We start from the raw sequence: 12,218 nt of genomic DNA, 5'->3' as shown, positions 1-12,218 counted from the left end.
CGACGCACTGTAGAGATAGGACGTTAGTAGTCCCAGCCTGGGCACTAGCAACAAGCCCTGGAGCTAGCTGGGTCAGGACAGACCTGATGGGAGAGGGGCAGGTTGAAGAGGGAGGTAGTTCTTACCTCAGCTCTGCAGTTTAGTGACCATGTGACAATTCCAAGTTCATGAGGCTGTCAGGGCCCTTCCAAAATCTGTGGCAGAGAAAACTAGAGCCTGGCTCTCTGCTCCTGTCAGCTCTGGTTTTCTCCCTATCTCTCAATCAAGATTGTTCTGGCCTGCAGAGCTGTCTCTGGGAGGGTTCGCACTGGCACCTCAGGCTCTGAAATGCCAATGGAATAGGAGGGGACGAAGGAGATGGCTGATCTAGCTGGTGATTTAAAAAAAAAAAAAAAAAAGAAATTGCTGAGGCCTCTCAAAGCTTCCTCAAAAAAACTCTTTTAATCTGGTCTTGTCCCATCTCTGGTAAATCTGGGAAGGGTTGGGCAGTGGTGACTTGTGGCCATTTTTTTTCTTGTTAGCTCACTACCACTGAGACTAACTGGAACAGTGATGTCTCAGCTGCCAGTAGCTGAGCCAGGGAGCATCAGGAAGTTCAGTACAGACTATGGGCCAGACCTTGTTTGTCTGACAAGATCCAGGGGCTGGGAGCATGATTAGGGGATCACCCCCAGAATAACAGCGCACGGTGATGTGAATGACAAGCACAATGGTGTGGGTGATGATCTGGCTGCTTACCACTCTCATACTTGCAGTTGGTCAGGTTGATGGCTAGGGGTCTGGAATAGAGGAATAACAGAAATCAGGCAGATTGGGAGGGAAGGACAAACCCTGGGCTGCCAGACACCCAGATGAAGACACCCAACAAATTTGACACAATACAATTGTGTTGAATTTTCTCTAGAAGCCATTTAAAGACCAGTTGATACATGTTGAAAGAAAATTCCAAACTGAGCCAACCCAAATATTTGAATTTTGTTCCTGTCGTACCAAAATGTTAGTGATGTTTCCATATTCCCTGTCTGCTTTCACAGGCTGAAGGGAGGACCTTAGATCCCAGCCCCCTCCACTGCTGAGAGGGAGGCCAGGAGGTGACTCTCTAGAACCCAGCAGGTAAGGGGGTCCAGGGAATGGTTACCTGTGTTTCCTCTTTCTCTTTCTTCTCCCAACTTCTAAGTCCTCTGGGTCAGTTGGGGCTATAGTTTTCTTTGGAATTTTCTTAGCTATAATGGATAAGGGAGCCCCATTCCCAAATGCATTATAGTCAGCCTTTGAGAGTGCCTCATTAGAAGGGTTAGAAGGGATAGTTTCTCCCCCTTTAACACATTCCTCCTCAGATTCCTCTTCCTCAACATAGTCTTCCTCCGATTCACTGGTTTTACAGGTACTCGGCTCCATCCTCTTAGATTCTGTAGGAGGGTGGGTGGGAGTGAAATATTATCAGAACTCCCCTCCAGGCCCTGGGAAGGCCTGCAAGAATCCTCCCAAAAGACCTTCATGGTGTTACAAGGGAATGTTGCTGCCCCTTCAAAACAGAACAATGCCACTACAGAATAGGATGTTTTCTAGTAGGTAGATGGGCCGTGGGATGCCTATCTGAGATACACATTTCCTGATAACAAGCCCCAATCCTTCAGGATCACTCCATACAACACACTGGAGTGCATTCAGGGTACAGCTGGCAGGGACCATGACTTTTTTGGTTGCTAAATCGGGAGAGGGATGGCTGGGAGCGCTGGGGGGAAGGGGGGCTTCGCTTTTAAAATAGAGCTGAAGACCAAAAATCTCCTAAGCCGACAATTTCCCCGTCCCAGGACTCAGTTTCTACACGTGTACACAAACGGGCCAGGCACCCAATGGCTAAGACCCCTTGGGCACTGTCTGCAGAGGGGAAGCCCACGGCGGACACTGCCCACCAAAGGTTTCGAGGAGAGCGGAGGGGCTGCAGGGTCCGCCCCTAGGGGCCCACGGCTGAGCTCAGCTGGTCGTTCATGTCCGCTCTTCGCCCGGCTCCCGCTCCTTCCCGGGCGTCGCTGGGCGTCCGGGACCGCCTCCTAGTTCCACAGGACGGGCTGCCCCAGTCGATCGCGAGAGGGAGCCCGCTCCCCGGCGGGGCTCGCTCCTAAAGATCCCGGCGGCGGCGGCGCCTCGTAGAGCAAGCTGGCAGCCGCCGCCGCCGTCGCCATGGACACGAGGGCGGCCCCCATTGGAGAAGAATCCTGGGGGGCGGGGCCTTCCCGGGAACCCCACCCACTTGGACGCCGACCGTGGCCATCTTGGGCGGGGGAAGCAAACGTTTGCCTTCTGGGACCGGCCGTGGAGCGCCTTCGAGCCCGCGACCCGATTCCCGCGGCGGCGGGACTTGTAGTCCTTCGCGTGAACGCCAGTTCCCACCTCCCCACCATCCTTCCTTGAACCCGCGGGCCAGTCCGGTATTTGGCCATGTCTGTGTTCGGGACAAGTATCTGCTTGCCTTTCTTCAGTTTTTCAATAAATGCCTTGACCAGCCTCTGCACTTGGGGGAGACAGCCGCGATTAGAACACGTGCCCACAAGTTCCCACCCTGCGAGACGCTCACCCTGGCTAAGAGCTATCACTTAACTAAGCAATAGCAAAACTGCCTTATCAGTGTTCTTCACTGCCACCTCCCTCCTCTTCCTGACATCCACCCACTTATCTACTGCTTCCCACCTTCACCATACTCAGCTCAACTTGTCACCTTAAGATTATCCTGTGTGGCTAAATTCAGAGGGCACTTTAAAAATGTCCCTCCTTTAAAAAAAGGACATTTCTAATTCATAGCTTTCTTAATCTTTATTTAGCATATGATCTCTCAATTACCGCTTTCTTGAAATGCCTTTGACTTTTTCGACACTCATTTTTCTCATTCTTTCCACAAATATTTAGCGTTCCAGGAACTGGAGCACCATCATTTCTTGCCTGAATCGCCACCATTCAGCGGACTCTTAATTGGATTCCCTGATTGTAGTCTTCCTTTCTTGATCCACCCAACCATCTTCCCCTTTGCAGCTTGGATTTTCTTCCTAAAATGCAAACCTGTTGCTCTCTACTTTAAAACTCTTCAAGGTTTGCCATTAGATTAAGCCCGAAAACCCTTTGGCATATGAAGCTTTCCATCAAGAAGCTGTCCCTCCGCCGGCAAAGAGGTGAAGCGGTCCTGCGCTGGATCAGCACTTTCCACCCTGCCTGAAGCCCTGCTTCCTTAGCTGGGACTCGGAGTACAAAGGGTTCCCTAGGTGTTCCATACTTAAGCTCTGAAAAAGCTTCAGTCCAAACCCCCTTCTTAAAAGATTCACAAGTCATATAAATGGCTGAGAAGTACCCACCATAAAGAAAACCCAGTTGACTTTTTTCCCTTTTTTATGGAAAAACTTCTTTGGGCCAAGGAAAGATTTCCCCTGAACATCAGTCCTAGGGAGAAACTGGGAAAATCCTGATATTTGGGCTCATCACCTTGAACACAAAATCCACTTTGCAGCAATGATCATCTGTACTCCCTTCAGAGAGCAAGCAAGTAAAATAAAGTGATGTTGTTGGAGCATGTATACGCAAAGGATTGCAGAAAGTGACAGTAAATGAAAGTTAACTGCAACTTGCCAAAAATTTGAGAGTGACCAAAAAATTCTGATAGACTATTAAACTGTTTTTCTTTTTAAATAGGTTATGGGTATATATTCTGCCTTATTCCTGCCCAAAATTCTGCCTTTGTAACATCCTTTGGGATATAAAACCTCTAAAATTCTACATAAATGCTGCACACACAGGGCCAGGGCTCCCATGTTGAGAAAGAAAGGAGCCAAAACCTCTACTGGGAGGCTAGGCTGGCCAGGGGGAAGCCCTTTCAGCTGACAGCTAGTACCCACCTCTGTGAGCCTCCTCTGACCTCCCATCTTCTGAGCAAGGATTCTTGTTTCCCAAGGTGTTTGGGGCAGCAGTGGTGGCAGTGAGGATCATCTCTGTTGAGATCCAGACCCAAGGTTTCTTTTGCTTTTGCTGTATAACAACAATCAAGGGAAATCCAAGGAGAATGGCTTTTTATACACAAGTATTCTCCTACAGTAGGTCCCTAGGTGGTGGATATGGTTTGCACTCGGCTACTAACTGAAAGGTTGGCAGTTCGAACCCACCCAGCAGTGCTGTGGAAGAAAGGCCTGTCAATCTGCTTTCATAAAGACTATAGCCAAGAAAACCCAATGGAGCTCAGTTCTACTCTGTAACGCATGGGGTCACCATGAGTCAGAAATGACTCAACAGCAAAAGGTTGTTTTTTTTTTTTTTTAAGTCTCTTACAATACCACCGATTGACATCTCTTCTGGAACCAGTGTGGAAAGCTCTGGAATAACAGGGCAGAACAAAGCGATGAGATAACTGACTCAGACGGAAGCGGAGGAGCAAAGACTTAGCTGTGGATTTTATGGGGGGCCTACATCATGAGGAGCTTGCGACGTACCTGGGAAGGACCCCAGGAGGGCTGGCTGAGGCTCACCATCCATGAACTGTTAAGGACAGCACCACCCATCATGGGAGCCACTGACTGGAGGGGCAGTCACAAGTATAAACTGTCCTAGCTTGGCTTCTGGAGTCTGACTATCTGTACTCCAATCCCAGCTCCACCACTTATGAGCTGTCTGACCTTGGGCAAGCTACTAAATCTCTGTCAGCCTCCATCTCTTCATTTGTTAAATGGGGTATTAGGAGGGCCTGTAACTTTAAAGTTGTTGTGAGGACACCTTGTTTTCAGTGTTGGGGCCAGGTAGGTGAAGTTAGGCACGTGGGAATGGAGCAGGGCAGAATGTAAGGAAGGGACAAAGAAGTAAGAGTCAGTGGTAGGCAAAGGGAGAACAAGCAGAGAAGTGAGAACAGAGCAAGGTGGGGCACACATGCTGGAGGCACATAAACTATCACTTTCCTAAGACTTGATATTAAAGGACAAGAAAAGTCCAGTCAACACCATATTCTTCTCTAAAGTCAGGAGTGTGTGACTTTTGTACACACTCCCTTCTTAACAATAGTTTGACATCTATGGGGTGAAAGAAGAAGAATGGAGAGAAGCAGCAGATACAACCATGAGGGCTCATTTGTTAGATTTATTCCAAGGTTTCTTTCTTTTAAAGACCACTTACCAGTCTTTATCCTTTCCTTTCAGCTGAGACAGGTAAGAAGGCAGTCATGCACAATGCCCAATGGCCATATGGACAGGGCTCTGGAAAAGGACTAAGATCAGTAGAAAATAAATACCTCAGTAAGGATTACTGCTCCTCCTGGGCCACCAGGGCCACCAGTGCTGCCTGGACCTCTTCTGCCTGGGCTGGAGGCAGCAGACAGTCCTGGATCAGGGTCAGAGCAGCTGCTTCTGTCAGGCTGGTGAAGTCCTGGGATGTTTTGATGGGGAGGTGCCCGGCCAGCTCACAGAGGGCAACATTGAAAGCCTCGCCTTCCTTTATCCCAAAGCTGGACTTCCGGGCCCAGAGAATGACTCGAACCCCTGTGAGGGCTGAGGAAGGTGATGTCTTTCCAGGCAGGGCCCCCCGGGTCACAAATAAGTTATGTGCAATCTCGTGGTCGGTCAGGTAGTCAGTGGCCCGACACACCCTGCTTACCAAGGCTTCCAAGTCAGGTCCTGGGCCGCCTGTGTAAAAGAGGAAGCCGGGAGCTGGGAGGGCCTGGAGAAAATGCAGATGGCCTCCAGGGTCCAGGGGCTCACTTGGTGCCCCCTCCACGGGCAGTCTATGGGCCAGGTAATAGCCATGCAGGTGTAGGTGGTTCACTGAGGCCAAGCCACCCAGGCTGTTGAAGCCAACACGGAAGCCTGGGTGTAGGCTCAGCAGCACAGCCTCAACTCCAGCCCGCAGTGCACCTGGCAGCAGGCGCTGGGGGAGCCCCCGGGCAGGCTCGGGCACCAGCAGCACATGGCCCCACTCCAGGGGGCTGACATTGATCATCACAAGGATGTCCTCTTGTTGGACAGCACCGGGCAGATCAGGCTCTCGGTGCAAACGGAAGAGGATTTCTCCCGGTCGAACCTTGTTGAAGTTAAACTGTTCTGGGTCAAATGGCTGCCTCACACTCCTGATGCTCTGGGGGCGTCTTCTCTGCACCCCTCGCTCCACATTTAGCTGAGCCACAAAACCTACGGCACCAGGGAGTGTTTGGGTCTGCAATTCCCCCAGGTGGTAACGAAACAGACCCAGCTCCATCCGCTGCCTCCAGGCAGAGCAGACGGCAGAGTCGAAGCGAGACAGTGGCAGAGCTCCTGGAACACCAGATGCATTCCTGGGCCACTGAATCTCTCTCATCAGGAGTTCCTCCTGCCCATAGACAAAGTCAGGAATGCCTTGCTCCTCCCAGTCCTCCTTGTTTGAAGGCAGCAAATAGGACACTTCATTTGAGTCATATGGAATAGCCATGGGACTGACCTGAAACAAAGAGGTGAAAAAATGCATGACACCTTTTCACTTCCAGAGGCTTTATTTTATTTTCAAATAATTTTTACAAAAATAATATATGCCTTTGGTAAAGTATTTAAAAAACAGAGAAATCACTCATAATTCTATCAGTTGCAAATGAGCATACATTATTGCTGGCTTAAAATTATTTGTCAACTTTTTTTTTGCTTTGTAAACGTTATAGATATTGACTGCATAAACATTTTTAAATGGAGGAAAAAAATAAAGAAAATACAGCGCTTATCCCAAAACCCAGGGGAAAAATTTCAGGGTTTACATTTGGCATCTACAGCTTCATTTTTATATACTGATGGATCTTGATTCTTTAACCAATCTTCAGTTGTTGTACATACAGGTTGTTATCAATTTGATACTATTATACACAATGTTGTGATGAACATCCACGTACATTCATCTTCGCACACTTTTTTTTCTTTAAAATAGATCTCCAGTAAAGCGCTGGGTCAGAGCAGGCCCATGACTAAGGCTTTGGATACACACTCTGTCAAAGTGCCCTGCAGAGAACTGTGCCAGTATATGGGTGCCCAGGGCATCAAAGCTGACCACTCTTTTGTGGGAAGAGCTTTTCCACTGCTCTGTAGTGATTCCACGTGGCCGTGCACAGAACCATTTGGGTGAGGACAGCCCAATGTCTGTATAAGCACCTAGAGCCAGTCCTTCAAGGGGGAAATTGGTGTCTGTCTTCATCTCTCATTGGCCTCCTAGAACCCTGTGGACCCAGAGATGTCATGGAGAGAGGCCCAGGGGGAACTTCAGAAGAAGGCATTACCTTGTTGGAGTTGCTTCAGTCCAAGTTTGGGTTCCCTCAGCTTTGCTGGCCCAGAAACTTCACAATAACAAAATAGAAAGGAAACATAAAAAGCATATGAAATGACTTAACCAAAAGTCAAATTAAGCATAGTTTTGACAATAAAATGTAAAGTCTTAAATTATTCTATTAAAAGTGAACCTCAAAATGGATTTAAGAAATCCAATCATTTGCTATATAACTGAACTATACCTAAGACAGCACTCACTCAGTCACTCTCTCTTTTCATTCATTCAGAGTCAAACCCCCACCTCATGCCTGCTCCAGTGTTCTGGGGGTGCCTCTTCTGTACACCCTACTCCACATTCAGTTGAGCCACAAAATCCAAGTATTTACGAAGTGCCTACAATGTATGAGGCATTGAGGGCAGTAACAAGTAACATGGACAAGGTCCCTGTCATCATGGACCTTACATTTTTGTGGTGGAATCAGACAATAAGCAAGAATAAACAAGTTAACTTCCGATGGTGATAAGTACTTTGTGGAACATAAACAAGTGATACAATACAATGTAACTAAGCAGTGGGGATCAGGGTGCTTACTTCAAATAAGAGGACAGGACACGGCTCTCTGAGATGACAGCTGAGACATGAAGGATGAGAAGATGTCATCAATGAAGAGCTGAGGAAAGCATGTTCTGGGCAGAGGGAACTGCAAGTCCAAGTCCTTGAATCAGGCAGGAGCCTGGCCTGTTGCAGGACCAGAGAGGCGGCCAGTGTCACTGACGCATGGTAGACAAAGGGGAGAGGGTCCGAGATGAGGCTGGAGAGGAAGGCAGGGGGCTTAAATACATCATGGTCAGGAGCTTGGATTTTACTCTCAATATAATAAATCACTGACAGGTTCTAAGCAGGAGAATGATCTTTTATTTTATAAACCTTTTTCTAACTGCTGTGTAGAAAATGGATTGTTGGGGAGCGAGAGGGGAAGCAGAGAGAGACCACCGAGAAGGCCATTCCAGTGGCCAGGAGAGAGATGGGGGGTGGGGGAGTTGGCCTACTGGGATGGCAATTGAGAGGAACGGGGGGTTTAAGTCACGTTTTGGAGGTTGAACCAACAAGACCTGCTGACGTGTTAGCTATAGACACTGAAGAAAAGAGAAGAACTAGGGGTGACTCAGCTTCAGACACTAGGTAGATTGTTGAGGCATTTACAGAGATGGGGAAACTATGGAGATGGGTGGGATTAGGTTGGCTAGAGGAGGAGAGAAATCAAGAACTCAATTTTGATTACTGAGTTTGAGATGCTCCCTGGGTACATGAGAAAGGAGGTTGTGTAAGCAGCTGGACAGTCAAGCCTGGAGCTCAGGGTAACGTCTAGGCTAGTGAGTAGATCATAAATAATCAAGTATAATCAAATATCTACTTTTTTCACTTCTCTGTTCAGTTCTGACACCAGTTGTCTATGCAGCACTTCTTCCTCTGACCCTAAGCACGTGAAGTTAGGTCAGAGCTCACAAGTTAAAGCCTAAGACTTCAGATGTTAGCTGCAAGCTTGGAAGTCCATACAACACCCTCATTTCTGACCCACTGGCCACAGTTTAGGGTTTTTCCACTACTGCTTCAGGATGCCAGGCTCAAGCTTGGGTGGGGGCTGGTCTCTCCTCACTTTTGACTTGCTAGTTACAAATTCAGGGTTTCCTCTACCCCCTCAGGATACCAGCCATAAACTTAGGGGGCCCCCGCCCCTCTCACTTCTGACCTGCTGGCCCTCACTACTCTCTCAGGTTTGATAATTCGCCGGAATGACTCCAGAACTCAAGGAAAGGGCTCTACGTAATGATTACAGCTTTACTGTAGCAAAAAAGGATACAAAGTAAGAGACGCATAGGGCTACAGGGTGAGGTCTGGGAGGGTTCCCAGCTAACAACAACCATTCACTAGCTATGTGACCTTTCCGAAAAACTCACTGCCGCCAAGTCTATCTTCTGACTCATACTGACCCTAGAGGACAGTGTAGAACTGTCCCATAGGGTTTCCAAGGTTGTAACCTTTACAGAAGCAGACTACCACATCTTCCTCCCGAGGACCAGCTGGGGGGTTCGAACCGCTGACCTTTTGGTTAGCAGCCAAGCGCTTTACCGCTGCACCACAAGGGCTCCTTTTGTGATCTTAAGCTCCTGTAATAAAGTCCAGTTCCTTACCACGGCCTAGCTGTGCCTCCCTCTCTCACCTCATTTCATACCACTCTTCCCTTTGTCCACTGTGCTCCTCACTCTTACTAAGCTTACTCCTGCTCAGTGCCTTAAGGCTTTCTGTTCTTTTTGCCTAAAATACCCTTTCTCTAGATTTTCTCCTTCAGGTCTCAGGTCAATTGTCACGTCCTCAGAGAAACCTGTGCTACCACCCTATCTAATATCCCAAGGAAAACAGGAAGAAAGAAATCTTAATATTACACGGAGGAAAAAAGTGTCTTGGAAAACAAGAAAAAAAATGGAATTAATTCACAAATCCAAGAGTGGACACTTTGACAGAAATATAACCAATAATACCCCTTTGAAAAATCTAACCAAAGAACAAAAGATTTACAACAAACAGCACTAGAAGCTATTTTTAAAAGTATAACAGCAACTTAGTTTGATCACTGTATCAAGTTTTGATCAGGTGAGGGAAAGACAGTGTGCTAACCAGATTCACCAGGGACTGCTGGATGATGCAGAACAGAACATCTCTTTAATAATTTACAATGAAAAACACGCCAAACAGCACAAAATGTTCTTATTGTCTGTTCAGTATATTCCCTCCTCTGCACAAACATCTACCAGAAAGCACAATTATAATCAGAAGGATGTTCAGTGAAAAAGGACAGAACCAACTGAGGTGGCTGGAAGATCCAGATCACGCTGGTCACCATGATACAAAGCCAATTCCTACATCTTCACTATGAACAGAAACAGACTTGCCATGAGGTCAGGTATTGGCTGGCCAGCACTCCCTCTCAGTCTAGTGTAGGCAGTGACAGCTTCTTGCTTTTTGCCTCCTCTTTTTACTAACTGAGGAGCCCTGGTGGTGCAGTGGTTAAGAGCTTGGCTGCTAATCAAAAGTCAGTGGTTCAAATCCACCAGCCGCTCCTTGGAAACCCTAAGGGGCAGTTCTACTCTGTCCCAGAGAGTTGCTATGAGTTGGAATCGACTCAGTAGCAACGGGTTTGGTTTTTTGGGTTTTACTAACTGAAGATCAAACCTTTTCTACAGAAAGAGCCTATTGTCGGAGACAAACAATCAGGTTATAGCTTCCTAGGACTACACCAGTCACCTTGATTGGTCTTGGTGTTCCCATAGCTTTGCAGCCTCCCCTTTCTTGGAGTGGAACATTTCTACAATGGTGGAACTCACTCATTATTATATTGTGATACTGTGAATCTTACTAGAGTCACTCTCAGATGACTGCCTGATTATCGAGCACTGGGAACACCTCAGACACTCAGCACACATTTACTACACAACTGTCACAAATCAGGTCCTGGGGATAATAGCTCTCCATAGCTCCTCATGGGGCTTGCAGTCTAGCGGGGGAAACAGACATTAAGCCAATTATCACCCAATACAAAATCTGCATGCTCTCAAGGAGAAGGGCTGGGTACCCTGAGAGTGTAAAATAGATTCCTAATCTAGTCCAGGGAGTCAGGAAAGGCTTCCCTGTGGAAGATGCTTGAACTGAAGGATGACTACAAGTGGCTAAGAGTTAACGAGAAACGGAAGGACTTGAGGAGAAAACTTTCCAGGTAAAGGAGAACAGAGCGTGCAAAGACCCTGAGGCTGGGTGGATCATGGCCAGGAAAAGGAACTGAGAGCCCACAGTGGCTGAAACACAAGAGAGCCATGGGGAGAGGGCAGAGAGACAGGTGGAAGTCAGGTCATGGAGGGCCAGCATTTGGGTTTTTAACCATTTAATGGTTTTAAACTGAGAGTGATAACGCTCAGGTTTCGAGTTTACAAAGATCAGCAAGGAGAATAAATTGGAAGAATCAATAATTAATACCACCTCCACCAGGCAGCTTGGAAACCTCATCTTTTGGAACAGTGTAGTTTCTTTCATTCACTCATTCATTCATTCATCCGATAAATATTAGCTGAACCCTAAGAATTGTCCTAGGGCCCATAAAATAAACAGTAACACCGGAGAGGAACGTGTTCCTTAGAACCATCAATTATACAAGATCAAAAGGACAACATTTGCCCAAAAGCAAAGATGAGAAGGCAGGAAGGGATAGAAAAACCGGACGCAAGGAAACCGGGAACCCAGGGCGGAAATGGACAGAGTGCTGACACACTGTGGGGAATGCAACCAATGTCAGCCAACACTTTAAATAAGTACAAATTATCGAATGGGAAACTAATTTGCTCTGTAAATTTTCACCTAAGCAAACACAATACAATATCTTTTAAAAAATTGTCCTAGGGGCTGAGAAGGGGGCAGCAACAAACAGGTCAGCACCGGTCCCTACTGCCGGATGCACGCGGTGTAGGGGTGTGGGTGGGGTGGGGTTAGAGGTGAGTGTCTCAGTTGCAAGGGTGACAGCAATAGAGAGCAACGGAACGAGCCTTGGATTGGAGCGACCACTTTCTAATTGCCCGAACCTGGACCTCTGTTTTTCCACATTTGTAAAGCAGGAACCTACCTTGCAGGGCTGTCTTAAGAATCGAAGAAAACTACGCACAGTGTTTGGCATTCAATGGGCCCTCAGTCAACGGCAGCAAGGTTGTGGATACTCCTGGAAGAGGTGGCATGGGGGCTGCAACACATGGGACGAATGCCAACTGATATAGTCTGGAAAAGTCTTCGCTGGGCAGGTGGGCAACCGACCGGTTCCGGCCACTCAGCGAATCTCGAGATTTCCCAGGTACCCTGGCTCCAGGGACTTCCCAGATGTCCCTTACTCGACCCCGCCCAGGACCGCCGCCGCCACCACCAGCAGTAGG

General features: G+C 47.8%; 2 protein-coding genes across 3 annotated transcripts; both read right to left on the bottom strand.

Moving 5' to 3' along the window:
* Positions 1-152: 152 nt before the first annotated feature.
* LOC111819467 (tubulin polyglutamylase TTLL13-like) lies at positions 153-4,009 on the bottom strand. Its single transcript, XM_023725947.1, has 4 exons — positions 3,885-4,009; positions 1,139-1,409; positions 739-779; positions 153-370 (listed from the first exon to the last, which is right to left on the bottom strand). Exons 1-4 carry the CDS (start codon positions 3,973-3,975, stop codon positions 252-254), a joined length of 522 nt encoding a protein of 173 aa, XP_023581715.1. The 5' UTR covers positions 3,976-4,009; the 3' UTR covers positions 153-251.
* Positions 3,894-12,203, bottom strand: GDPGP1 (GDP-D-glucose phosphorylase 1). Of its 2 annotated transcripts, XM_004370633.2 has the most exons (4): positions 11,918-12,203; positions 7,259-7,315; positions 5,261-6,438; positions 3,894-4,014 (listed from the first exon to the last, which is right to left on the bottom strand). In XM_004370633.2, the coding sequence occupies exon 3, from the start codon at positions 6,427-6,429 to the stop codon at positions 5,272-5,274; it is 1,158 nt and encodes a 385-aa protein (XP_004370690.1). In that variant the 5' UTR covers positions 6,430-6,438; positions 7,259-7,315; positions 11,918-12,203; the 3' UTR covers positions 3,894-4,014; positions 5,261-5,271. The 2 variants fall into 2 exon arrangements, with proteins under 2 accessions (XP_004370690.1, XP_023581714.1); XM_023725946.1 differs by lacking the exons at positions 7,259-7,315; positions 11,918-12,203 and having other exon boundaries at positions 5,261-7,062.
* Between the last annotated feature and the right edge of the window lie 15 nt (positions 12,204-12,218).

Source organism: Trichechus manatus, unplaced genomic scaffold (genome assembly GCF_000243295.1).
Source record: "Trichechus manatus latirostris isolate Lorelei unplaced genomic scaffold, TriManLat1.0 scaffold00009, whole genome shotgun sequence".
NCBI classification, from domain to species: Eukaryota; Metazoa; Chordata; class Mammalia; order Sirenia; family Trichechidae; genus Trichechus; species Trichechus manatus.
Note: the sequence above shows the minus strand (reverse complement) of the source record. Positions and strands in the feature narration are given on the sequence as shown.

What these genes read in the sequence shown, in the direction of transcription:
- LOC111819467 (XM_023725947.1), bottom strand. Translation starts at nt 3,975, where the DNA reads ATGATCCTCACTGCCACCACTGCTGCCCCAAACACCTTGGGAAACAAG. An exon ending in GTCAGAGGAGGCTCACAGAG is followed by an intron (nt 1,410 to 3,884) that starts GTGGGTACTAGC and finishes ACCCTCCTACAG; the next exon opens with AATCTAAGAGGATGGAGCCG. An exon ending in AAGAGAAAGAGGAAACACAG is followed by an intron (nt 780 to 1,138) that starts GTAACCATTCCC and finishes CCTCTATTCCAG; the next exon opens with ACCCCTAGCCATCAACCTGA.
- GDPGP1 (XM_023725946.1), bottom strand. Translation starts at nt 6,465, where the DNA reads ATGCATTTTTTCACCTCTTTGTTTCAGGTCAGTCCCATGGCTATTCCA.